The sequence below is a fragment of the Gymnoscopelus braueri genome (assembly GCF_963280865.1).
Source record: "Gymnoscopelus braueri genome assembly, chromosome: 6".
Taxonomy (NCBI): domain Eukaryota; kingdom Metazoa; phylum Chordata; class Actinopteri; order Myctophiformes; family Myctophidae; genus Gymnoscopelus; species Gymnoscopelus braueri.
This window is the reverse complement of record NC_137607.1, coordinates 39243545-39269798: the sequence shown is the minus strand read 5'-3', so window position 1 is coordinate 39269798 and position 26254 is coordinate 39243545. Positions and strand designations below refer to the sequence as shown.

Sequence of the window (26254 nt, the reverse complement as noted above, 5' to 3'; positions counted from 1 at the left end):
ACGTCGCTAGGTGAGTAACGAGACATGAAAGATAACACTTAATTTGTCCGGAATTCTCCTTTAAAGGTGAGATTGAAATCACCTAATTCATCTACAGCACATACTGGCTGCATCTCTTTTCAATTCATGTTTCAACACAAAATGACATTGCCAAATTCTTTAGCATATGTGTGTTTCCATAACACCACCTCATGTCTGCACATCTATACACATACTAAGACACAATTCCACTGTTGAACTTTGTTTACACAGTTATGTACATGTTTTAGGATTTACTAAAATAGCTCTCTCTAGTCCAGTGGTTCGCAAAGTGGGGTTCCAGGAGGTCCCCGGCTAGATGGGTCTGTAACTCAAGAGAGTGTACAAATGGAACCAAATGGACCTTGCATGTCCATTTGGTTCCATTTGTACACTCAGAGTTAGGCCATGGACCCCCCCCCATACCAAACTGGGGATCCTTGAAATTAAAGAGTTTGAGAACCACTGCCCTAGTTGCTAATTGGTACAGGAGCTCCTTTGGACTCGATGAATCTGAGCAGCGGGTCTGTCGTCCGCTCATCTGTCTTTGCTTCAAGCCACCATGTTGTCATTTCCCCCTTCCCCTGTAACATTAAGGTAAGACAAAAGGACAAAGTAAAAGAAAGAGCAACAGTCAGTTTGTGAGACGTTTTTTCCTCTGAATATTAAATGTGGGTCACGGGGTTGAGGGAGCAAAGCAGCTGAGCACACTCGGGCCCTAATTGAGACATCTAGTTTTTCAATGGAGTGTGTGAGTCTTGACTCACAGGCTCCATCCCTTGGGACAAATAAGCAGCTGCCCCTCCCCCACTACTACACTACCACCCAAAGAGTTGCCTAGGTAACTAACTGTGTGAACACAAAGATATAGAGGGCAGGAATATCAGACACACCCAGAGTGTCCACTTAAATGCTCCTGAGTGAAGATTGGATTTCCTGTGATCCTTTCAAACTCGCAGCTTCAAACGTCGTGTGCCCTTATCCAGTGTCTGGGATGCTAGTGTGATCTCAGTGCTTCCTTCTCATAGGGATGTCTTTGTTGTTTATGACCATTTAAATCAGAATATGTGATTAAATATCAAAATGTGTACCTTTCTTACAAAATAAACTTTTTTTTCAAGTTATAGTTACAGTTCTTAGTGAGAATAGGTCTGCAAGCTCACAATGCGTCACAGTGCGACAGCTTGTGAGCTTGTAGATCATCTATTTTTCAAAATAGGGCTGAAGTGATTAATTCATAATGTATTATTTTGGGTCCCAGGAAAACACCAAATTTCTCTTTTGGGTCTCAAGCTGAAAAGCTTTGGGAACCCCTGGTTTAAATGTGTTATTTTCACTAAATAATATTTTACAGTTAAAAGGTAACAGAAATTGTGTATTTACTTGAAAACAACAAAGTGAGTTAATTCAGTGACTGTGTGGACACATGACCTGTTAAAATGTACTTGCGCCTCTGAAGAAAAGACTACGTTGCTATGGCAACTTCCATGGTCACATCCAAGAATGTCCTAAACAGCCATCATTCTCTCTCTTTCTCTCCAATGTTTTCTTCTCTTTTTTTTTTAGAAACAAAAAAAGCTGTGGTTCTCAACATTTCCAGGCCGTGACCCCCCAAAATAATCATATTTGAACTGAGGACCCTCCACCCTGACAAGAACTTGGAATTGTAGGAGTTGAGGCATTACATTTAGTTTGACTCTGTTCCACAGATAAATATTCTGGAACCGAGTCATATTTTCACCAAAAAAAAAGAAAGAAATCATGACCCACAGGTTGAGAACCACTGCCCTAAAGGATAAATTAGGTCTCTTACTTTGACATTGAGTGATCCTCTGCAGGTCAGAACATACCCGCCCAGTGTGTGAAGCAGGTCAGCCGTGGCCCCGCTCACCTGGATCTTCAGTGCTATGGTTGCAGGATTACACATATTCCATTACTTTAACCCATTAAGGCCTGAGGCAGATTCTACAAATGTCTTCTAAATCCTTATGTTTCTATATCAGTGGTGCTCAAAACTTTTTGTCAATGTCAGGGCCCCCAAAATGATATGTATTTGGCCGTGGACCCCTATCTTGAAATATTTTGTCCCAGGAACCCCCAGAAGTAAAGACTTGAGTTAAAAAATATATATTCAAAGATTTGTCGCAAATTTTCAAGATTTTTCAAAAATAGCGGATCTACAAACTCGCACTAAGAGCGTGTATATCTGCTATTTTTGAACAGCCAAAGTAGAAAATAATGGTTAAAGTGGTTAAAATGACACAAAAGCTTTCCTGTTTTAGGCAATACACACCAAGGAAAGTGTGAATTAATTCTACATTTCAGAGATTTAGTTAATGCTTTTAGTTACGTGCTTAATAGCTAATAAAGCACTGAAAAAGCTAAAGAAGATAAACCTTCCGATTTGGCTGTGCAATCTGTAAAAGACTAAAAAGAGACATAAATTATGGACATTTTAAGAAGTAATTTGTAAGATGGCACCACTTTTGTCAGGCCCGTAGGCTTTTCACGTAGGACATTTGAAAGCCTGTACATAGTAGGCTAATCATTATTTTTATGGGTTAGCTCATGGCTTTCTATTTTTGCACCCCTCTCCAAAGCCACTCTCTCTCCCTGTTCCACTTGCTTGATGAAGAGGATTAGGTGCTCATGGAACAGAATGCCTGCCTTTCACGCATCACCGTTGGGTGAGCAAATACAAATGCTAATTCTATCCACTCCTGTAAGCCAGTTTTACAAAAAAAACTGTTGGCAAAACCATGAACCACAGCAAGGCAATCTTTTATCACCTTTACACATAATTAATTGTATAATTAATTGAATGGTTGTTTTGAAGCACATGAAACCTGACAATATAATTATACCTACATTGGAAAGCTAAATCTTAGAGAGGTAAAATCTAGACTTCTATAGCCTACAAACGTATGAAATTAGACTCAGTGACGTGTACTGGGTAAAAAGTGTGTGGCGTCTAATCTTTCCTTATTACCTTCACTTGTTGACTCCATCCGTGATGATGTGTTGACTGTATCACCAAATAAGCAATACCGTGGCATTTTGGTGCCAACAACACCAGCTACAACAGGTCCTGTTAGGACAACAATAAACAAAGTGAACAAGGCATAATTTATTTTAGTTCTCAATGCTGAATTTCCTTTACAATGTACGGCAGTTCAATCAATACAATCTCTCACCTGAGCAACCATCATTTCCTGGTTCCAAAATTATACACAAAGTAATAAAGTGGACATGAAAAATCTGACATGGGTCTGTGAAATCACTGTCTGTGGAACCAAGTCTTCACTGGTTTTTGACTATATAGGTTCATGCTTTTATTTACTGGACCACAATGGAAACAAGCCCTTGGGGCTTTTTGTGTTATCCTTTTAACACCATTGTATAATCATTCCACTGTACTATTTGCAAACTGTTAATAAAGTATTCAATCAATCAATCAAACTGACCATAGCTTACAGTATTAGTTCTCAAACTGAATTCAGGTTTACGATGACTAGGACTCAACAATGGCGTTGCCTGAAACCTTAATGGACGTGTAAGTTGAATTAATGAGACTGAATTGAAGTGACAGGATAAGATTGATGAGGTCACATGAGGGAAAGATGAAAGACCCAGTACTGTACCTGAGTGGATACCAGCTCGTATTTGAAGCTGCATCATGGGCTTGTGGGGGATTTCAAAAGAATGGCAGACGCTGACCAGACCCAGGGCCATGCTGGCTATCTCCCCTGCATGATTGATGCCATTCTCATTGGGGACCCCAGAGACCACCATGTCTGGAAGGCCGGCCATTGTCCAGGGGTACAAGAAACATGACCCAGGGGCAGGCAGAAAGTACAGAGAGACGACGAGACACAGATAACAAAAATGTTTTAAAGTCTGTTATAAATGCAAGTTTTGGCTGGTTACAACATTTGATATCAAATAATAGTACTATACAGTTTAAGGGCAACATCACAACACAATACTACACAGTCGATGCATATAATAACATATTCTTACGTCTATACTCACAAGCATCTCCTATTGTCTCTACCTTGTAGACATCATAATTGTCAATTATGTCATCAAAGGTGGTGTACAGCTTGTTGAGGAAGTCCACCACCTGGTGGGGGGTGCTGGTCCCGGAGAGCAGAGTGAAGCCTACAATATCACTACAGAGAAACATTACAACTTTATTTAACCAGGTACGTATTCATGTTAAAATGTATGTCCCAGAGTGGGCAGGGGGGAAAAAAACTAACATGAATATTAGCTTTTCTATTTTGATATAATTTTGACAACACATAAAAATTGTCCAGAAACTAAAAATCATACTTCAATAAACTTCTAATGGCTCTTTTCCACCACAAGAACTACACGTATCGTTTTGTGCCGTGTAACGTATTTCACAGGTTCTGGATTTGTTTCCATACGCTACAGCTCAGTTTAAATTAAGATACGGTTCTCAGAACTCAGAATTTTCTCAGAGTTTTTACTTTACTGGACTTTTCAGTACTTTTACTTCTACTCCACTACATTTCTGCCAATCTACAAGCTCACAACGCGTCGCGAAAATTTGTGAAATAGGACCTTCCGCATAATGAGTACTTTAACTTTTTGTACTTTAAGTACATTTTGATGCTAATACTTTTGTACTTTTTTTTAATGACGTACCTCCCCCTTCAGGGGTTGCTCTGGTTATAATGGAAACGTAAACAACAACAAACAACAACAAAAAAACAATCACAGAAAGGTTTCAGGTTATGGAAGGTTCCGGGTTACACTTCGTAGTGGAAAAGAGCCATACACTGTAAGTGAATGGCAGTATGATGAAGTCATGATGTACTGAAGCAGTTTGCTGCATTTTGATCCCTCATACCTGAAGTACACTGTAGCATTGGCATAGCTCTGTGCCTCTGTTGTACGACCTTGGCGAAGGGTATCAGCAACTGGCTTTGGCAACATACCTGGATACAGATTTCATGGCATAAGTTATTACTATTTTTTTTATTGATAATAATAATTAGAGACAATATACTGTATATATTCAGCAGGAGATGGGATGATGCACATCTATTCTTCCACCACTAGATGATAGCGTTGGGTTAAAAAACAGATCACTTTGGAAATGTTGTCTCATTTGAATTCACACTGGCTGAACATAATGCAGAGCTGTACTGTTTACACAGAACAAGTGTCTTCACCTCAAGCTTATATCTTCTCTGTTTGTTTTAGTAAGTGGTGGGTAGGCTCTCTCCAGTTATTGTATACACAGAAATATTCCAGTGTGTGAGTTGAGAGCCTTATCAACCACAATGGTGTTCATTTATGGTGTGTGTGTGTGTGTGTGTGTGTGTGTGTGTGTGTGTGTGTGTGTGTGTGTGTGTGTGTGTGTGTGTGTGTGTGTGTGTGTGTGTGTGTGTGTGTGTGTGTGTGTGTGTGTGTGTGTGTGTGTGTGTGTGTGTGTGTGTGTGTGTGTGTGTGTGTGTGTGTGTGTGTGTGCGCGCGTGCGTGCGTGCGTGTTAGCATGACATACACCCCCAGGCCAGAGTGGTAAAAGGACAGCCTCAGCCCTGGACCTGGGGGAGCGGAGAGAAAACACCTAACCCAAATGACTCACTGACAGACAGACAGACAGAGAGAGAGACACACACACACACACAGACAGAGAGAGACACACACACACACAGACAGAGAGAGAGAGAGAGATCTTAGCATCTCACACCCTCTTCTTTCCCTCTGGATTGTATTAACTTTGTGCCATGTGTCCTTGTAATGCAGAAATGTCACCAAGACAAATGCTTTCCATCTAGTAGACACAATAAAGGGAATACCATCCTGACCAAGGAGCAAGCTTTCATTTCTGTGGTAGCCCCTCAAATATTTAGGCGGAGAATGTCTTAATTGCTTTCAATATGTTTTGCAATATGTCTAACTGAGTGACTTTTCATCTCTCCTACAAATAATGCGGTTATCTCTCTTTCAACTGTGGTCGTATCTTTAGGATTTGCAATGTAGACATGCATTGTGTGAATTTGTGCTCTCCTGAATAATGTTGTTCACTACTGATCCTGACTTACTGTATAACAACCGATCAGTCTTCTGTTTCTCCTGAAGAAGGTCTTGTGTCCTCTCAGCCACTATCGCCTCCAGATGCTTGCTGTACTTTTCCATCTAGGATTACAGGAAACCATTATTGTTACTGTTACTGCCAGTGACGAGAACCAGCCACAGGTCAAATAATAGTAGTAAATCCTTTTTAGTGTAGGTTTAACCTGCGTGGTACAACATATGCTTTCTCCACATCAACCCTATTGAGATAGTGTCGTAAAGACAGAAAAGTATATGGGACTGATTTTCAAATACTTTCTTGTGAGCTCCTTATGTGTTTGGAAAGAAGTTCTCTGGCAGGATTCAGTCCTAGACCCATAGGGGCACTTATGGTTCTGAAGGCATCTTAACCACTACACCATCAATGGGCTAGTTATACCCTTTTTTATCTTTATTTAAGCTGGGGAAAGTCAGCCATGGGACCACAACTCATCAATCTCACAAAAAGCTTCCCCCAGGCTTTTCTCGACAGACCTGGGTCTGACAGTATTTGTAACATTTTAAGGTTTGTTTTAACTAATTGGGGGCCTGAAATATGCAGAACAACAACATTTGCAAGAACAGACACAACACATGTACATGAAAATGCTTAGGCTACAGCAATGAGAGTACTTTCCACCTCTGTCAGAAGGTTATTACCAGGTTCATCATCATGTCCACAGGGCTGACTTTGTGTGGGTTCATCTTATCCAGCATTTTCTTCACCTGTTCAAACGTGGGTCTTGTGGTGACGCTTTGTGACCAGCACTTCTTAATGAGCTGCACAAAATGCACAGAGAAGAGAGGAGAGCATTTCACTTCACAATGGCCTCATTCTGGGATATTATTAGCCTATGTATTGATGTCCTCACTGTCCTGTCCACAAATATAAAACATCTGCAAGACAAAACGGTAACACTTTACTTAAAGGTTGCGTCTATGATGCATTATAATAATAATTATAACGCATTATAAAGGCATTATAACACTTGTTATAGATGTTTATAATTATGCATAACAACTTATAACAAGGGTTATGAAGTATCATAACTTATAATATTTTTAAGTGCTGGTCATAATGCATTATAAACTCAGTGGAACAGCACATAACTACCAGGTACCACTTTACTTAAAGGTCTTGTCTATAATGCATTATAATCACATCTATAATGCATTACAATGCACTTATAATGCACTTTAATGCTTCATAACACTCGTTATAAATGTTTATAATTATGCATAACAACTTCTAACAATGACACTTTATAACTAACTCAGTTAAGGTAGCTATAATGTGCTGTTCCACTGAGCTTATAATGCATTATGACCAACACTTATAATACGTTATAAACGTTGTAATAAGTTGTCAAACATAATTATAAACATTATAACAAGTGTTATAATGCCTTATAAGTATGCTCTACAGCAAGGGTCTTCAACAGGGGGTCCGGGACCCCTAGGGGGTCCTCAGAGCTACTACAGGGGGGCTGCCAAATCTTGAAAGAAACTTTTTTTAAAAAACATTGATCAATTGAACCCTAGGATCCCTATTCTGAGAAGAGCTTTAGCCAAAAATAACAGATTTACAAGCTCACAACGCCTCGCGATGCGAGCTTGTAGATCAGCTATTTTCGGCAAAGAGGTTTGGTGTAGAGGGAAAAAAGTGAAAGGTCAAGTTTACTAAGTATTGAGGGTTTAAGTGGTTAAGTATCTGAAAATACACATTAATATGAATCCAACATATTAAAAACATTAATTTACACAACACTGATGATAGTGCTATCTATTAAATCTATGACAAAATTGTATCTGCAACTAAATTGTATACACTATGCAGTGGGGGGTCCCTGCTTCATCTCTCTCTCTCAGCTAAGGGGTCCTTGGTCTGAAAAACGTTGAAGACCCCTGCACTACAGACAGGCCTCATCATCAACACCATCAAAACCAAAGTGATGTCCATCAACACCACCACACAGGCATGCATCACCATAATGATGAACCGCTTGAGTCATTGACGACTTTGTGTACTTGGGAAATCTGATTAGCCAGGACAATACTGCACAAAAAGGCATCCAGCGCAGACTTGGACAAGCACGCAGCACCTACACAAGACTCCACAGACTTTGACACAGTTCCACAGATAAATGTTGTGAAACTAGCCGAACTACAAGCTCAAAACGCCTGCACTTGCTCTGCTTGAGCAATCTCTTTTTTTTTTTTCTCCACTTTTTCTTGTGGACATGGGGATTTGGAGGCCCCAGAATTTGGGATCTGGAGCCCCCAGAATTTGCTGATATTTCTGGGGGGAATCAACTTTTACCCCCCAGAAAAAAAAATATATTTTTAAAAGAGTATCAATTAGATCAGGGGTTTTCAACTGATTATGAACCAGGGACCACCACCCTGACTGAGAATCAACCTGGGGACCACTGTTGTGTTGGGAGGGGGGATATGGGCGTGGTGTGAGGGGAAAAGCTTAATTCAAATTGTTAATTCGAGGTGAATTAAATCAAGCCCTTAACAGTCATTATTTAACTGAGATATGCTAGTGGTCCAGAGTTAAAAAAAAGAAGATTGAGAACCACTGATCTATTCCTTTCACCATGGTTGCCCTTATTCTGTTCTCTTAACCTTCCATATTAAACTCATTTTAACTGATTCATTGCAACTTATGAATGTGCAAGCACACGCATGCGATTGATTATGGGCACACTTTCCCTTGAGATTCTAACTCCCATTTCTGTGGAAGTTCTTGACATCCGACTTCCCAGTAACTGACAGCATTGACGCGTCATCATACGTCACCATGTAATTTACTGCACTGTTTCTCAACTAGTGGACAATAAAATTTAATAAAATACAAATCTTCACTTTCCTACATTACTAAATGCATGGTCAGGGATCACATGCAATACCTTCACGGACCACCAGTGATCCACGGACCACCAGTTGAAAACCCATGACTTAGATACATGGAATGTATGTGTACATTGTTTATCCAAACATAATATACATAAAGAAAGAGTAAAAATGTAAAACATTCCCACTCTCTCATTGATGAAAGAGCGAGAGAGAGACAGAGTGATAGAGAGAGACAGAGAGAGACAGACCATTCTCACCTTCCAACAAAAAAGTACAAATACCCTACTGCCATGGCGATTTGCATGTCAAAAACCCAAGGAACTATGCAAATTTACATTAAATGATGACTTCACTGATTTTCACCTTCATATAATGGAATAGACCATGCAGTCTGAACTGAGGGGGGCCACAAGTGAAGCTTATAAAATAAGCGGTCTTGTTGTGGCATTTTCACGCTGGATTTTTGAGGGGCCTCAAACTGGAATGAAAATCTGTTTATTTATATTTGAAAAATTATAATTTGGGTAAATCTTATGAGGCCCCAGGCGGTTGCCTAACCTTGCCTAGTGCAAAGACCACCCCTGTGTATCCTACTCACTCACCTACCAGTGAGAAGCCCCCGCCGGGAGGACGTAGAGCCTTCGTACTACTCCTCCCAGCTCCCACCCAACACTCCTTGCTGACAGGTGCCACCCCAGCCTGTAGGAATACGTGCAGTGACTATTACCCTCCCCGCCTGGCTTACCTCCCCTGAACACGGCCAAATTGTGTTTGTGTAACTCGACAAAGCCGGCTGCACCACGGTGGATTCGAACCCACAACCTCCACGGTGGTGGGAAGGCACTTTATCACTGCGCCACCCGAGCGCATGTTAGCCTCTTTCTTACGTAATATTTGAACAATTTGGCCAATTCTGTTTTAAAAGTCAGTTAATTGTAACTTTAGAAATGTGAAGATACCCTGTATACACTTATACTGTATGTTGGTTTGTTTACTGTTGAGTGAGAAAACAATGTTGCACCAATCATCTGGGCACCCCCCAAAATAATTTAGGAACCCCCCTGGGGGTCCCGACCCCCATTTTTGGGAACCACTGACCTAACCTACTAATGTACAGTATATAATATGTATGTGTAAGGATTTTAAGTATTCTGAACCAGTGGTTCTCAAACCTTTTCTTGCCAATGACCCCCACATGAATATGTATTTGGCTGCAGACGCCTAGCCTGGTAAACCCTCCCTCCGGAAATCTCATTTCCATTTGATTTCAGAAATCAAATGGAAATGAGATTTCCGGAGGGAGGGTTTACCAGGCTAGCAGACGCCTACTGTATCTGAAAATATGTTGTGCCAGTGACCCCCATACAAGATGTGTGTTGTTAAAATGTTTAAGAAATATCCCAAATTCTTTCACCTGTTTTCAAGATTATTTTTGAAAATAGCAGATCTACAAGCTCACAATGCGTTGTATTTCCAAATAGCTGATGTAGTTACTTTACTTTCTATAGGGTTAAAGTGCTTAAACTGATTTGGATGCTATAACAACACATTTTGCTGCATGGGGACCCACTGGAACACCCTCAAGGCCCCGGACCCCACTTTGAGAACCACTGGTCTGAACATATCTGACAGACCTCGCAGTAGTCTGCTCGACTGGGACAGTCAGTGTCGGTCCTGCCTGATCTCAGTTCAGGCAGTGGGGGGCGCCACATGACGTCCATCTTCACTGCCTCAGCCTGGGCCTGTTGGGGGAGAACTCCCAATTATGCACCAAACATCAAAAGAAATCCAAGGGTTGTAATCTCAAGAAATTCAAGAGATAAAAAATGTTGAGGTTTTGGTTCCTCAAAAGTGTAGCAACAACAACAACAACAACAACAATACATAAATAAAACTAATACAACTAATAATTACGAATAGCAAAGTATGTACGTTAATCATACTTTGAGGTGCTTGAAGGTGCATGAAGGTGACTGCTTGGGTCCTATTTCTAAACATTGTGCATTATGTGTGCCGTATGTATAGATATAATCCTCCATTTACATACAGTATATATGTGCATGTATATTTATGTGTGCATACATGTTTGTGTGTGTAATATTAATATGTAACGTGTCAGCTGCCTGTGTGCAGGGTGTGTTTAACTAACTAGATGTTCACGTGGCCTTCACATCTAGATTTTCAAAAATCCAGTTACAAGTGGTCTCTATTTATGGGCATGGACCAGGACAAAAAATGTGCCCCAAAATGGGACAAATCATACTCGTTAACATTGAAAGCGAAAGGCCAATGACGTAAGATAGTGGGTTTCATTTTTATCTTATATTATCTAAGCATAGAAGACCCATCATACTCACTGAAACGAGGTCAGAACGGGTTGCTATCTCCACCAGGATCATGGAGTAGCTAGGGAGAGGAAGGCAAGGTATAGTAAAAAGGGATATTCTATTCATTATATCTTCATCTTCCACTGCAGTGCTATCCTGTTAGTTTGATGACTTTGGGGTTCATCATCATCACTGTAATTATGAATATTACCAGGATGTTAATAAGAATGGGGCATACATACATTAATATGAAGTTAATTCATTGGGAATATGAGTGACTAAAACAATCAATATTTAATAATGAACCTTTATTAGAAGGATAAACCCCTTGAGAAGTGTTAATTTTGACAGCAAATTCTGATTTAGTCTTAGTCTTTTGAATAACACACACCATTTTGTTTTAGTCCCATTTTAGTCTTCTGATTTTCTTTTGTCGTAGTCGACTAAATATCAAAACCTTCTTTTAGTCTTAGTCAACAAAATTAACACTGCATTGTAGTATCTTCCAAAGTAGATCTACTTTGTGTTACTTTAGACTGCTACTACTGCACTCATCGTTGATCACACTGGGTAAAGTCAAGTGTAAAATTAAACCAGCTGCTGGTACACACCTGTAGACGTCTGCGGCCGGAGTGATGTTGGAGCTGCTTCCTAGCAGGACCTCAGGAGCACAGTACACACGGTATATATCCCCACAATGGAAGCCATTACTGACGTTCTCAAAGTCTTCCTTTCTGTAGAACGTGAGCCCATAGTCTGGATCCAACACACAATTTAATTGGATTGCAGCGTTACTTTTAGAATGCTCCCCTACAACTGCAATCTAAAGGTAAAGGTAAATATAACCCAGGCTCAACCTGGGTGCCTTAACTATACACACATGTTCTACTCAGTGGTTCTCAAACTGTTCAGGCGTACGACCCCCCGAAAATAATCACATTTGAAGTGGGGACCCCCACCCTGACAAGCACTTGTGGAATGGTAGGAGTTGAGGCATTACATTTAGTTTGCCTCGGTTCCACAGATAAATAATGTGTAAATAGTCGATCTCGGCCATTCAAATGTTTTGCCTCTTTCTTAGTTAATATTTGACTTTGACTGGTGTTATTTTTTTTCTTCATTTTAGACTAGAGTATTAAAAAGGTCTTAAAGGTCGTTAAACCTGTGTGTCGCAAATACACACAGGTATTTCCGACACACAGGTTGAGAACCACTGTCTGTACCTGTATGTGTAGACCAACTGGTCTACACATGTAACTGGTCCCTTAATTAGGGATTTATTTTCTTTGCCTTGATTGTCAAGTGTTGCAGGGATGTGGCAGTATAGTGAAATGATTTGTAGACTGTTGATTTGGTTAATATTAAATGTATTTAACCTTAGCCAATCACTACAGACCAACTTAAAACATAACAAAAGATGAGTCAAAACAAAGCTGCAGGTCTGCAGATAAGGTTCCATGATTATGACTGTATGGGCTGTACATGAGTAGTTGCATGTCTACATTTTGCCACCTGAGATTTTGCAGACCCAGCGGTCGTCTATAATACAGTTCCTGGAGTGAAGTCTCCCATGAAATATCTTGTGCTGGTGGAGATAGGACATCCCACGGGCAATATCTGTGGCAAAGGACAGTCTGAGGGTAGGAACAGGACAAACAAAGAAGAGAAGGATGAGGCTGAAAGGCGCGTTGAGCTCAATTTATACTCCATCGCATGACGGTTATTAAAATGGGACACTTTTTTTTTATTTAAATATATATATATATATATATATATATATATATATATATATATATATATATATATATATATATATAATATAATATAATATATATATATATATATATATATATATATATATATATATATATATATATATATATATATATATCAACAAATCAACACAAAAAAATGTAATTGATATTTTATAATCAACCAAAGAATAGTGAAAATAGTCGGATCTACATAATTAGCTCACAAAGTGTTAGATCACAACGCTTTGTGAGCTTGTAGATCGAAGATCTCCACTATTTTTGCCAAGAAAACTAATAATAAATACAGCATGATTATTTTATTAAAAATCTATATGTTTTTATTATCGATTAGTTAACTGTTGTTGAAACCATACTGCAAACGTGTATTTTTTTCACAGTGAACTTGTATGGCTGGTCGACTTTCACCTGAAGCCCCAGTAGATAGGGACGTCCTCATTCAGCAGAACGTCTGTCAGGCTGCCTTTGGGGCAGTACTCTGTGATGAGGCTGACATATGGCACCTCGATGGAGCCACCAAAGAACTTGGCTAGGTTTGGGTGGTCCAGCTCCCTAATCATAAAAAAAGAAAAATGTCAGTGTATACAATATTAGCTGAAACAGTGGTGGAAAGTATCTAAGTACATTTACTCAAGTACTGTACTTAAGTACAATTTTGAGGTATTTTTACTTTTTACTAGTATTTCCAATTTTCAGTACTTTTACTTACATTACACACTACATCTCAGAGGAAAATATTATACTTTTACTCCACTACAATTATTTGAAAACTTTAGTTACCAGTTACTTTACAGATTATTATTACAAAACATACATTACCCACTTCTGCCCTGTATAGATTTCGGCCATTTGAATATAGCCGATCTACAAGCTCACAATGCGTCGCGACGCATTGTGAGCTTGTAGATCTGCTATTTTCAATAGATTTGTATTATTTTTATACACTTGAAAAGTTATATATTGCATAATGAGTACATTCTACTTTTGGTACTTTAAGTACATTTTGATACCAATACTTTATTTTGTGGACTTTTACTTGTATAACAGAGTATTTCTACATTGCTGTATTGATACTTTTACTAGTTTGAGTACATTTGAGTACTTTCTCCACCACTGAGCAGAAGCCTTTGTAATAATGATGAAAGTTGCTGAAAGATTCACATTCAGCAGCTCACGGCAATGTTCCTTGTAACATTCTTTCAGGTACGTTGGTTTTAAAACAGTATTTTTACAAAGGTCCTACATTTTACTTATTAGGCTATTATTCTTTTTTTTATATAAAGCACTTTTCTTAAGGTTATTACACATTATACCCTTGCCCTTCTCATGTTGATAGAGGCATGTAAAAAGCTGCAATGGGTGGGATGGTTCACCTCAATAAACGGTTATTTCATGGTATTATTCAAAAACAAGGAGGGTCGGTCATACTTAGAAATAAAAGCAAATGTTTTGTTTTATTTTTCCATGCCTCAGGAAAGGAGATGAAGGGTGATGAAGGCTGGATATCCGAAACATCTGCCACCTTTCCTGAGGCATGTAAAAATAAAACAAAAAAATGACTTATTTCTGAGTGCGACCCTCCTTGTTTTGATGACAGATTATTTGGACAGTGCACCAGAGTGGTCAGAGTGCGGTGGTATAGAGATTAGTTTATTATTCATTCAGCTTCCTACAATCCTTATAACCAAAGTTCTCCAACGCCGCTTTTTGAACTCTTTATCATGTAGAGATTTTGCTTACCTGACCTCTTTGATTTCCTTCCTGATGGTTTTTGTCAGGGTGAAGTGTTTCTTCTGAATGTGCTTCACTGCCACTGTCCTCCCATCACTGGAAAAAACAGTAGCCTAGTTAACCACATTAACCCTGGCCTCCCTATTTCTATCAACAAATATTAAACTAGAAAAAGTGCTCCTCGGAGCACAGGTCTCCGCCAGGTCAGGTAGGTTATTTTGGCCTCCTGGTGGCACTATAATAGGCCAATGTGAAAAGGGTGCCATTTCTTCCTAGGCCGTGCACGGCATTCGGACACTGCATTCATGATTTGAGGCATTTTGTTCTAAAAATGTGTTTTGTTAAATTTGACCTGCTGGTGGCGCTACAATAGGCCAATGTGAAAGGGTGGCATTTGTTCCTCAACATAGTGTGAATGTGCGTGGAAAGTTTCACCGCAATCAGACGCTGCGTTCATGATTTGCAGCATTTTGTTCAAAACAAGCCACTACTGCAAACTTTAGATGTTAATCTTAGCCAATCAGGATGGAATATGAAAAATCAAACAGATCCGTCTTGATCACACGATTATAGAGATCATGTGTAACAATTTGCGTGAAATTTTGATAAAATGGGAAGGAGTAATATTTAAAAAATGTGTTTTACATAAGTGGGCCTCTTGGTGGCGCTATAAAAGGCAGATGTGAAAAATGCAGGGTAAAGTTTTCCCTTGGCCTCTAGGGAGTGCACATACAAAGTTGTATACAGATTGGTGCAGTTATAGGTAAAAACACGAATTGGCCTGTTATAGCGCCACCATGAGGCTGATTTGAACATTTTTAAGTGACATTTCTTCCTCGGCATAGTGGGAATGTGCGTGCAGTATTTCAGGGAAATTGCATGCTGTGATCATGATTAGAGGCATTTTGTTCAAAACGGAGCACTCCTGCAAACTTTGGGAGCCATTTTTAGCCAATCAGGATGGAATATGAGAAATCTGAAAAACCAATTTCGTTTTAATGACTATAGAGATACTGTGTACCGATTTGCGTGATGTTTGGACAAAATCTGTAGGAGTACTGTCAAAAAAATTGTTTTGGAAAAAGCGGCCTCCTGGTGGCGCTATAATAGGCCTATGTGAAAAAATTGGGGCAAAAGTTCTGAATTGGCATTCAGGGAGTGTGTGTGCACAGTTTCGCTGCGATCAAGCCAATGGTGTCGGAGATTAGCTGTTCACAGACGGACACACACACGGGGACACACACACGGACGGACGGACAGACAAGAGGTAAAACATAGGGGGTAAAACATACTCTCTCGCCATGCCTTTCGGCCTGGCGGAGACAATAAATTCCAAATGTTCAGGATTTGTCAACATTTTCATAATTTATGAAAAATAGCAGATCTATAAACTCACAATGCATCATGAGGTAACACGTTATGAGCTGGTAGATTTGTCTTTTCTTTTTTTTAATAGCCATAGTATAAAATAATGCTTAAGTGGTTAAGATCATGAGTAAAATATGTCCATTTTGGGGGAAATCATCCATAGGTTAATACGTAATTAAGTAAAATAATTCATTTCCTATATTTATAAGAAATATAGAGGAGTCCTACTCCAAATAGTGACCTTTCAACCATGGACTTTTAAACAGGCCCACAATTTTGTTTTGACCAGCTCAGTGGCCTTGTGGTTAGAGTGTCGATCAACCCCCGACCGAATCATATAGCAAAGCAAAGACTATAAAAATGGTACCCAATGCCTCCCTGCTTGGCACTCAATATCAAGGGTTTGATTGGGGGTAACTTAAGTCCCTGTGAAATACTAGCATCATGTCCAGGGGGTGTACTTGTACATCAAGCTGCCTCACACTTCGGAAACATGTGGAGATAGACTCCTGACCTATGGGCCACATGACATGTCTACTTACAGTTTGTTTTACATTTCTAACCTTATGCATAGCCAACAAAAGATGAACATCACATTTTGGAACCTGAAAGAGTTATCTGGGACTTCTGTTATGCTATGAATGAATTATGAGATTGTCAAATTATCATGTGATATGACTTTCATACAGATGACGCTGATACAGCTGTTGACCACATTCAACCTGGTGTCCCATTTTAATAATAAATACAAAATTTAAATGTAAGTAATATAATAATAATAATTATCATTATTAGAATTAATTTATTTTTAGAAAAGTCGCGATGTGACGTTTTGTGAGCTTGTAGATCACTATTTCTGCAATTTTCAAGTAACACTGTCATAGACAAAGTATTTAATAGGGCATAAGTGATTAAGTGTAGGTCACTGTTTCCTACGATTGCTATAAAGTAGAATAAAGCAGAGTGACTCACTAGATGCCAGGCAGAATGAAGCTCTGCTTGCAGGAGGTGTTGTTGACCACGGTGCACACTGTCACATCCGTGGTGCAGCTGAGGACAGAGTTACTCTTCACTGGCTGGAGACTGGAAGTACTGCAGAAGCCCATGTAACACACCTTCCCTGTTTGGGTTCATTATATAGTAGGAAACAAAAACGAGCACACTCAGTCTGTAATGCAGTTTGCCGGGTGCACGGCTCACAAAGATTCACAGTAAGAAATTAATAACCAGCATTCCAAAGTCCTTCTGGTACTTTTAATTCATAGATGCACGGACAGTGTATGCTGTCTGTGCATCTATGAATTAAAAGTACCAGAAGGACTTCAGAGTGCTGGTTATTACTTTCTTACTGTGGGTTCATAATATATTGTCACCTTGTATGTCCTTGTATGTCCAAAAGTCAGCAAAATGTAAAAAAGAACCTGTGTTCGGTCCAGTGTATGGATCCAGTGTAGTTATTATTTAATAACACAAGCTCTTGTTAATCATTTTCACTGCTTCAATATTTATAAAACCTACAGACACACTTGGCCACTTTAACTTTCACTTATTTTTTTGTATTCTTTTTCCAAAAATAACAAATATAGCAGATCTACAAGCTCACAACGCATTGTGGTGTGTTGTGAGCTTGTAGATTGGCTTTCGAGTGATACTGCATGTACTATGACCTGGGTCGTAGGGCATTCATTTATGAAGAAATATAAACAGTTGAATATGGAGATACAAGGTTTCTGCCCGACAGCAACGAAATGCTCATTATATCAAAACTAAACTGAATTAAGTCCAGTGAGAATTGAATAAAAGGTGTTTCATCTCACACATTTTACCGAACATTATGTTCTTGTAGCTGATGATCCAACTCTCATCCCAAAACATCTTCTGTTTTTGATACTGCAGCCACTGTGGGGGATATATATTGATCTCATTATAGGGCCATGGTGATCTAAAACGCATGTCAGACATGAGGTTGGTTTAGCCTACATAGCAACACAGTTGCCATACTCAGCCCTGGTCTGTCTAAGACAGACCCGGGCTGATTGCTATGTAGGCAAAACCAACCTCAAAACAAAACATTAAACACACACACATGATAATTTGATCATCAAAAAAACAACAACCCAAGAGTAAGCCTGAACTTTAAATTTTGAGCGAAATTTTGACTGTCTGACTTATCAATCAGTATCTTTGATATGATAAATAGTAACTACTGTGTAAGTACTTTGACCCTACCGAGTTTTGGTATGGTGATGTAGACTGTAGTCCCTTTGATTTGACATGTGAGTCTGAATAGTATATAACTGATTATAATGCATGTATTTATGTATGAGGATATATGTACTGTATTTTGGATAATATATGGATGAGTATGTGCGGAAAGATGTTTCTATTTATGTATGTGGAGATTCATACGCGTGCGTGCGTGCGTGCGTGCGTGCGTGCGTGCGTGCGTGCGTGCGTGCGTGCGTGCGTGCGTGCGTGCGTGCGTGCGTGCGTGCGTGCGTGCGTGCGTGCGTGCGTGCGTGCGTGGGTGGGTGGGTGCGTGTGTGGGTGCGTGCGTGGGTGCATGTGTGAGTTGTTGCGGGGCCTCACCACCATGGTTAAAATGAAACCACTGCAGAAGAGGGTGACAGGAAGACCTATGGCCACTTTTATACTGATGGACATGGGGCAGAACCCACAGTCTGCTGGGCAGTTGAGGCAGGTCTCCTCCAGCTCACAAAAGTCATCACCACACACTGACACACATAAACATGTCAACACAACCATACAAGAAGAGGTCATTACTTTGGATTGAACGGTCCTCGTACAGACGGCATGGCTCTGTGCTCCAAATCTAACAAACCAATGTATTATGGCTTGGCTGCCTTCATTATGGTGTTATGTACTGTACAATCAGTTAATGACATGTATTTAATGACTGTCTCGAACCTGATTGGCTGTCCTGTTACTGTATGAATAAAATATTCGAAATTATCCACAAAACATAGACAATGAACAGGATCAAATGTCATCAGTGGCACTTACATTCTTTGTTTAAGCTGGTGTAAGGTGGTTTAACTTTTTTCAAAAATATTTTTTCGGCTTTTCTTCCTTTATTTGGATAGTATAAGTGACAGGAAACAGGGAGAGAGACGGGGAGTGACACGCAGCAAAGGTTGTCAGGCTCAGGAATCGAACCCGCCACTTGCTGTCAGGCTACATTTGAGCCTATATGTGGTATGCCCCTTAACCACTAGGCCATTGGCACCCCAGTTTAACTTATTCAATTATTTTCTCGGACGTTTGTGAACTCCAAACACAATCAATATTAGTCATTCTTTGGAAATGATAAGAGATTATATGTCTACTCTGGTGAGCCATACAGCATGTTGCCCTTTTCCCCGAAACTATACTCCCCTTTCTTGATGATATCCTTAGTGGCCATGTCTGATTAATCAAGTTACGCCTCCCACACTGTTGGGAAATAGCACTTTCCTGCAAATGTCATCACTGACTATCACAAAACAGAAACAATATTCATCAGCACATTTCAACAAATGGCTACATTACATACAAGGTATAAATTACTTAGTTACGCGTAGGTGTCGCACACTGAAAATAACAGATCTAAAAGCTCACAACGCGTCACAATGCGCCGGTTTATGACTGTTAGCACACTGACCTTGGGCACTTACAACAAGCACCTTGGACTCCAGAGCTGCATGCATCTGGCCGATCTTGATATGGGCAATGACCGAGGTCACTCCCAAATGTACCAACACCACCTGCATGGAACAATGAAATGATTATAAACCAGCCAACCAGGCTATATCTCAGCTACAGGAAATCAAACTTTATTTATACAGCACAATTTTTACATTCAAATTAAATTAAATTCACTTTAAATGAAAGTCTAGCGTACCTTTGACGTCCAGTATTTCTGACTCACGGTGCCTGCTTTAGACACAGTATGGGTCACTATTTTACCGTCATCAGGAATCCATGGGCCACATATCCCCCCTTGTTTCTGTAAAGTTGTAATATAAAGATAATAATGATAAATCATTTGAAATCAATTTAAAAAATATATATACACACACACACACACACTTATTTGTCCATAAGAATATGGGTGAGTCGCGACTCTTGACCTTACAGTGGCAACAACAAGGTTTGAGCTACAGCCAAGTATGTGTACTGTACGTAAACGTATACTTAATCACTCTTAAGCTATGTAATCATATAGAGCCTACAGAATGTGGAGCCTATGGAGCCTATGTGAGCAATGCCTCACACACAGTATCTTATATGTTTCTGATGTCATAAAGTATGTGCTCTCCTTTATCAAGATACAGCAGGCCCAGGTATACAGAGTGTCACTGATGAAGTACAGCTGTCGTAGGATAATAAATGTGGAGGCTAAAGCTCTAAATGTATAAAATCTATCAACAACTGCTGTCATCTTACAGCATAGTGTAACACTAGACGTTGACACATGGGGTGCCTTTGTTTGCTTCTGTTTAAAAAGCAAAGCCGGCATACATGACCAATCGTCTTTATGCCAGTGGGATCTCTGTATAAAAGTGGCTTGAGTGTGCTAGCCTAAAATCCACTGGGAGGTTGTGCTAAAGTGTAGAAGTCCTCAATGGCCCAGTTGCCTTTTTTCTTAAGTCTAGACCAGGGGTAGGCAACCTTAGGCACGGGTGCCTGCCAACATAGGCACAGGGGAGGGTGATCACTAGCACACTGGCATAAGTGTGAGAGAGAGAGGTATTTTTCTTTTAAAATTGAATGTTTAAAAAACAGTTAGTCAGTTAAATGAAGTCCCGTCAGATCTGTATGCAAATTACATCCTGCACACAAGTTTACGTTCATTCAAACTCCTGAAGGCCCCTGCATGCTACCAAATGAGGTGGTCACCCTATCACCGTGGTGATGTCGGTCAGTAAAAACAGAGAGATGTGTCAGAATGAGCGATCATCGCGGCTCAGTGATGTCATATTGTAGTTTTCAAACCACCGCGGTGATAAGGTGACCACCGAACATGGTAGCATGCGCCTGCCTTAACTCTGACTGGGGAGGGAGTCTGGGAGATAGGTGGGTTATTGCTCTGAGTCTAATGACCATTAGGCCCTACATGTGAAAGAAAATATTTCTAAAGAAGAAGAAGAAAAAAACTAAGGTTGTTATGGACAATCAAAATCTGTTCGAAATATGTTATTTTTATGTGGTGTCATAATTAAAATTGTTGATATGGCACACTGACTATCAAGAAAATAAAAACATGGCACTTCATGTCAAAAAGGTTGCCGACCCCTGGTCTAGACTCTGAAGTCATGCCAGAGGATCTTAGGGAGTGCCCAACCACATTCAAGGATGTGATACGTGTCTATCATGAAAAATATGACTCACACTGATGAGGTACAGCAAAATAAATCAACAAATCATAACAGATTCAAGGATAGATTGAGAGTTGCTTTTGATTGAACACAATGGACATTCTATGTGACCAAATTAATGTTCAATCATTGAATGTTATCATCATATGAATCTAAAGTGTTTTCTAACTGAACTCTGAATCTAATCAGCAAAGTTTTGACCAAACTATTCAAGGTAATTGTGCTCCAAGGAAAATATGCCTTTAAAAATCATGACGCAGTGTTACACGTCAACCTGTTGTTGTAGGCCTATTTGTACTGACCGGTCCAGAGAGGGGCAACACCTGAAAGAACTTCTGGGATTATTCCCTATAGACTCATTGGGGTACTGACCATGAGGGCGAGGGGACAGGAGTGGATATTGGCATGGTAAATGCAGCAGTTCAACTCATTGGCATTGTTCCAATTGGCTGGACACTTGTGATCATGGCAGAAACGCTTGGCCTCTGCTGCTTCACTGGAGAAAGATCACAGACAAACATTTATTTGTCATACAGTGCATGCAGTAATGTGTCATACAGTGCACACAATAATAGTACAGCATGGTAGCAGCTGTCAGCTAGCAAAAGTTCATGTTTGTACAGTTATGTACAATCAGTGTATGGGAGAGGTCGTGGGAGTGGGTTGGCAGGTGGCGCAGTATATGCCAACATAAGTGTATGTGCGTGCGTGCGTGCGTGCGTGCGTGCGTGCGTGCGTGCGTGCGTGTCACTGTCTTTCTTATCTTGTGTGATGGAACTTCAGATAAATGGCATTTGCAGGAGATATACATACTTGTGAACATTTTTCCTCTTCTTCATTATTGGCTGCTGTAAGTTAATGTGTGACTATGTAAAGAATGGTATTCATGGTTGTAAAATATGTGTGTACAGTACATACACAGGTGCATACTTGCCCAGTAAATGTGTGTGCAGTGTTGCATGGGCTGGGCTGCAAGTCATAATTCCAGACAAGTGCTTATGCAACCGCTCACCTGAACAGGAAGATCTTGTTCTTGACTGCATATTCATAGAAGGAGTCTGAGGCTGTCACAGTGTAGGATACGTTGAACTCCTCCCCGTTGGATACCTTCTCTGGAGGTCGCTGCACCCAAGACATCTCCAGACCTGGACGAGGTACACAAGGGTACAGTATACAGCAGTGGTTCTCAAACCGTTTCCATGTCAAACACCCCCAAATTAATATGTATTTGGCCGCGAACCCCTATTTGAAAATATATTGTGGCAGGGACAAGATTTGTGTATATTTCAAAAATATTGAATTGATATATATTTTTTAAATAGCTGATCTACAAAATAGCCAATCTACATTACATTACATTACATTACAGTCATTTAGCAGACGCTTTTATCCAAAGCGACTTACAATAAGTGCATTCAACATAGGTGGGGAACGAAACTACTAATCACCAGAAGCATTAAGTGCATTCTCTTCTAAAACAAGCAACCAAGAGTATACCTAGCGCTAAAGTAAAAGTGCAATATATCAGCTACCTACTTTCATAAACAGATGAGACAAAGTAGGAAAATCAAATGAGCAAGAGCTAAAACAAATAAGTGTAACGAATAAACAAGATACAATAAAACAAGAGTTTGTACAACTAGTTAACAACAAGTAGGCAAGGCGAAGAGGAAGGGTAGTGTTTCCTGAAGAGGTGGATTTTCAGCCTGGCGAAAGATGGGCAGTGACTACAATCTACAATACAGTACATTGTAGATTAGCTATTTAAAAAAATCTGATCTATAGTGTTGATGTGGCTAAACTGATTTTGATGCTATTAACACATTTTGCTGGGGACCCCCTGGAACCCCTTCAAGGACCCCTGGGGGTCCCGAGACCCCACTTTGAGAACCACTGCAGTACAAGACAAGCCCACAACACTGATGCTACTTTGGCTATTTTTGAAGATTTTTTTCCCTACCCTTATTTGATTTTTATTCTCCAGTCCATACAAAACTCAGGGTGGCAAAACTAACAGCAAACAGGGGTTAAGTAAACCGAAGACCTGACAAAAAAACAGGAAAATATATACACAGGGGACTAACTAGACACAGGTGAAACTTAAGACAATCAACATAGGGATTGGCTGGGGCAAACAGCTACAAGGACAACAGGAAACACTTGGGACATTACTTTAAAATAAAACACAGCAGTAAATTAAAATCTAAGTACACCACAGAAAACAGGAAACAATCAAATATCACTACAAAATAAAAGATCCTGACAATAGGCTACTACTGAAACAAAATGTTTTGCTGGTGAAACAGTGAAAGTTCCCTCAGGATTAATAAAGTACCCACCTATGTATATACACATGCACACACAGGCAGATTAAATAGTATATACATAATACATGGTGTGAGGTATGTATAGTAGGCTACATAAAACAGAGCACACAGACACATGCCTCATACAACAACAAATGCATGCATGTACAGTATAAAATACAATTAATTTATAACATGTATATACATGTTTACATTCCCCTCCTCACTTTGGCATCCAAAATTAGCAGGAGGTGCCTGTTTCGTAAAGAATTTCTCAAATCGTGAACACAGTGTCCTACCCCAAATTTGAATCACACATTGAGGGGCCTTTAAACAACGCAGAGCCAAAAAGCGATTTCACTTCCACCCATATGGGGCAACAAATGCTAGAAATGTCACTGTCTGTGGCAGAAACATGTTTTTTATCCCCACCAAATTAGGCACAAATTAGGCACTTATTGGCAGGGCCTATTTATTTCAAAATGCCTATAATTTATTATGAATGCAACATCCAATCATCCGCAAACTAGAATCATATGTTGAGGGGCCTCTATAGGCCTACAGCACACCTCCAAAAGGGCTTTCACTTCTGCCCATAGGTGCGCCACAAACGCAACTGTCGTATAACTCTATTTCCCCCTGAAGCTTCCTTGTGTGCTAAGGACTGCACCCCACAACTGACACAGCCCTTGGTAGGCAACCCAGCCTGTCAGAGATCTGTGCACATTTATAAACTACTTTGTTGTACGACAGAGTGATAATACGTTTTTCAGTTCAATTTCAGCAAGCAACATGGTCATATGAGAGAACCTTTCCGACAGACAGATTTGAGAAGAAAAAGCACTCACCTCCACAGCTTATCATATTGTAATCGTTTGGGTTGTTGAGTGGCCAGCAGTCATATTCTGTATTATCCAGATCATGCCAACAGTTCACTCCCTGTGAACAAGACAGCAAGCTCTTCTATGTAAAACAATTTCAATGCATTGATCCATAATCTTCCTCATTTGTGTCCATTAATGGATAGTGGATACTGGCCGCAAGTATGTAAATAATATAAACAGATAATCAGTTAAAACTTCAATCTAGAGCTCTTTTACATGTGAGTTAAAAATAGAAATTACACCTCTAATAAAATAATCATTATTAATAATAATAAAGTCATATGATTTGATAGACAGTAAAATCCAGACTGGATGTCCATTAGTTTATATTTGTACACTCTTGGAGTTAGTTATAAATGGATACATTACTGATTGTTTTACTGTGTAGCACACTTTACTCTCATCTATACAAATCTTATTTTTCATCCCCCTACAAATCTGTGACAGACCAGACAGTGGTGGGTTAACTTGGGACAAAGCAACACACCGAAATGACGCAAGCTGTGTCTGCAGCCACACGTGTTTCTGACAACACAACAAAGGCAAGCAGGGGATCCCTTGGCAATAGGGAATTTCTTTTTTTTCTGTATTACCCATATCTATAATTGTGCAAAAATCTCATATTAACATGCTATCCATACAATCATGGGGTAATAGGCCTATGACAGTGTCCACCTGCCCCCAATTGAATTAGCTTAATAAGATACTGTATTTTCCGTAGTGTTGACACATTGTAATTGTCTAATACAGTAGACTTACCATTAGGAGACTCAGGCAGAAAGATGTCACTGTCCATAGAGCCATTAGAACTGCTGCTGTAGTCTTAGAGTAAGAGTTCCGTACTGACTGGCTGGGTTACCGAGTGAGATACTCACTGTGTGTGTGTGTGTGTGTGTGTGTGTGTGTGTGTGTGTGTGTGTGTGTGTGTGTGTGTGTGTGTGTGTGTGTGTGTGTGTGTGTGTGTGTGTGTGTGTGTGTGTGTGTGTGTGTGTGTGTGTGTGTGTGTGTGTGTGTGTGTGTGTGCGCACGCACGCACATGTGAAAAGCTTATTCCTAATCCTGTGTGTCCCACCCTCCAAATAGCCGTTGAAGTCCACCTAATTGTCTAATCAATACAAGAGGCTCTCCAGTCATTGTTTGGGGGAAAGGCTTTTTTAACAAGGTGATTCGACTGACCTTCACCCTGTCACACTGTAGGACAACAGCTCCAACGGTACCAAGCCAAAGCTCAATGGATGGACAACAACACAGCTCTACAGCATCCACACAGATCTCCCAGTTTATGTTTTCATAATCCATTTTCAGATTCCATAATCTGAGCCAGTGGAAGCATACATAAGTAGATGTTGAGGCCCCAGAATGGACCCTTGAGGAACCCGCATGTCATTTTTGTGTGCTCAGACAAAATTACCTTGGCAGAAAGTAGAAAGTAGTCCCTGCCCTTTAAAGGAGTAGTTCACCCAAATAATTACTTATTTTCTATCAATTACACACCCCATTGAATTCATGGAGATTCTG

The 26254-nt window shown here is 39.9% G+C and overlaps 1 protein-coding gene across 1 annotated transcript; it reads right to left on the bottom strand.

Annotated features, from left to right (window-relative positions):
- Positions 1 to 439: 439 nt before the first annotated feature.
- LOC308086931 (atrial natriuretic peptide receptor 2-like) lies at positions 440 to 25532 on the bottom strand (the record flags this gene model as incomplete). Its single annotated transcript, XM_080430574.1, has 22 exons — positions 440 to 602; positions 1832 to 1923; positions 3008 to 3106; positions 3660 to 3812; positions 4051 to 4190; positions 4898 to 4985; positions 6099 to 6192; positions 6769 to 6888; positions 10605 to 10712; positions 11328 to 11376; positions 11909 to 12053; positions 12810 to 12931; positions 13478 to 13621; positions 14810 to 14896; positions 17141 to 17288; positions 18847 to 18903; positions 19830 to 19932; positions 20070 to 20174; positions 20840 to 20854; positions 21919 to 22042; positions 22559 to 22691; positions 25496 to 25532. The coding sequence occupies 22 exons, from the start codon at positions 25530 to 25532 to the stop codon at positions 489 to 491; spliced, it is 2277 nt and encodes a 758-aa protein (XP_080286700.1). The 3' UTR covers positions 440 to 488.
- Positions 25533 to 26254: the final 722 nt, after the last annotated feature.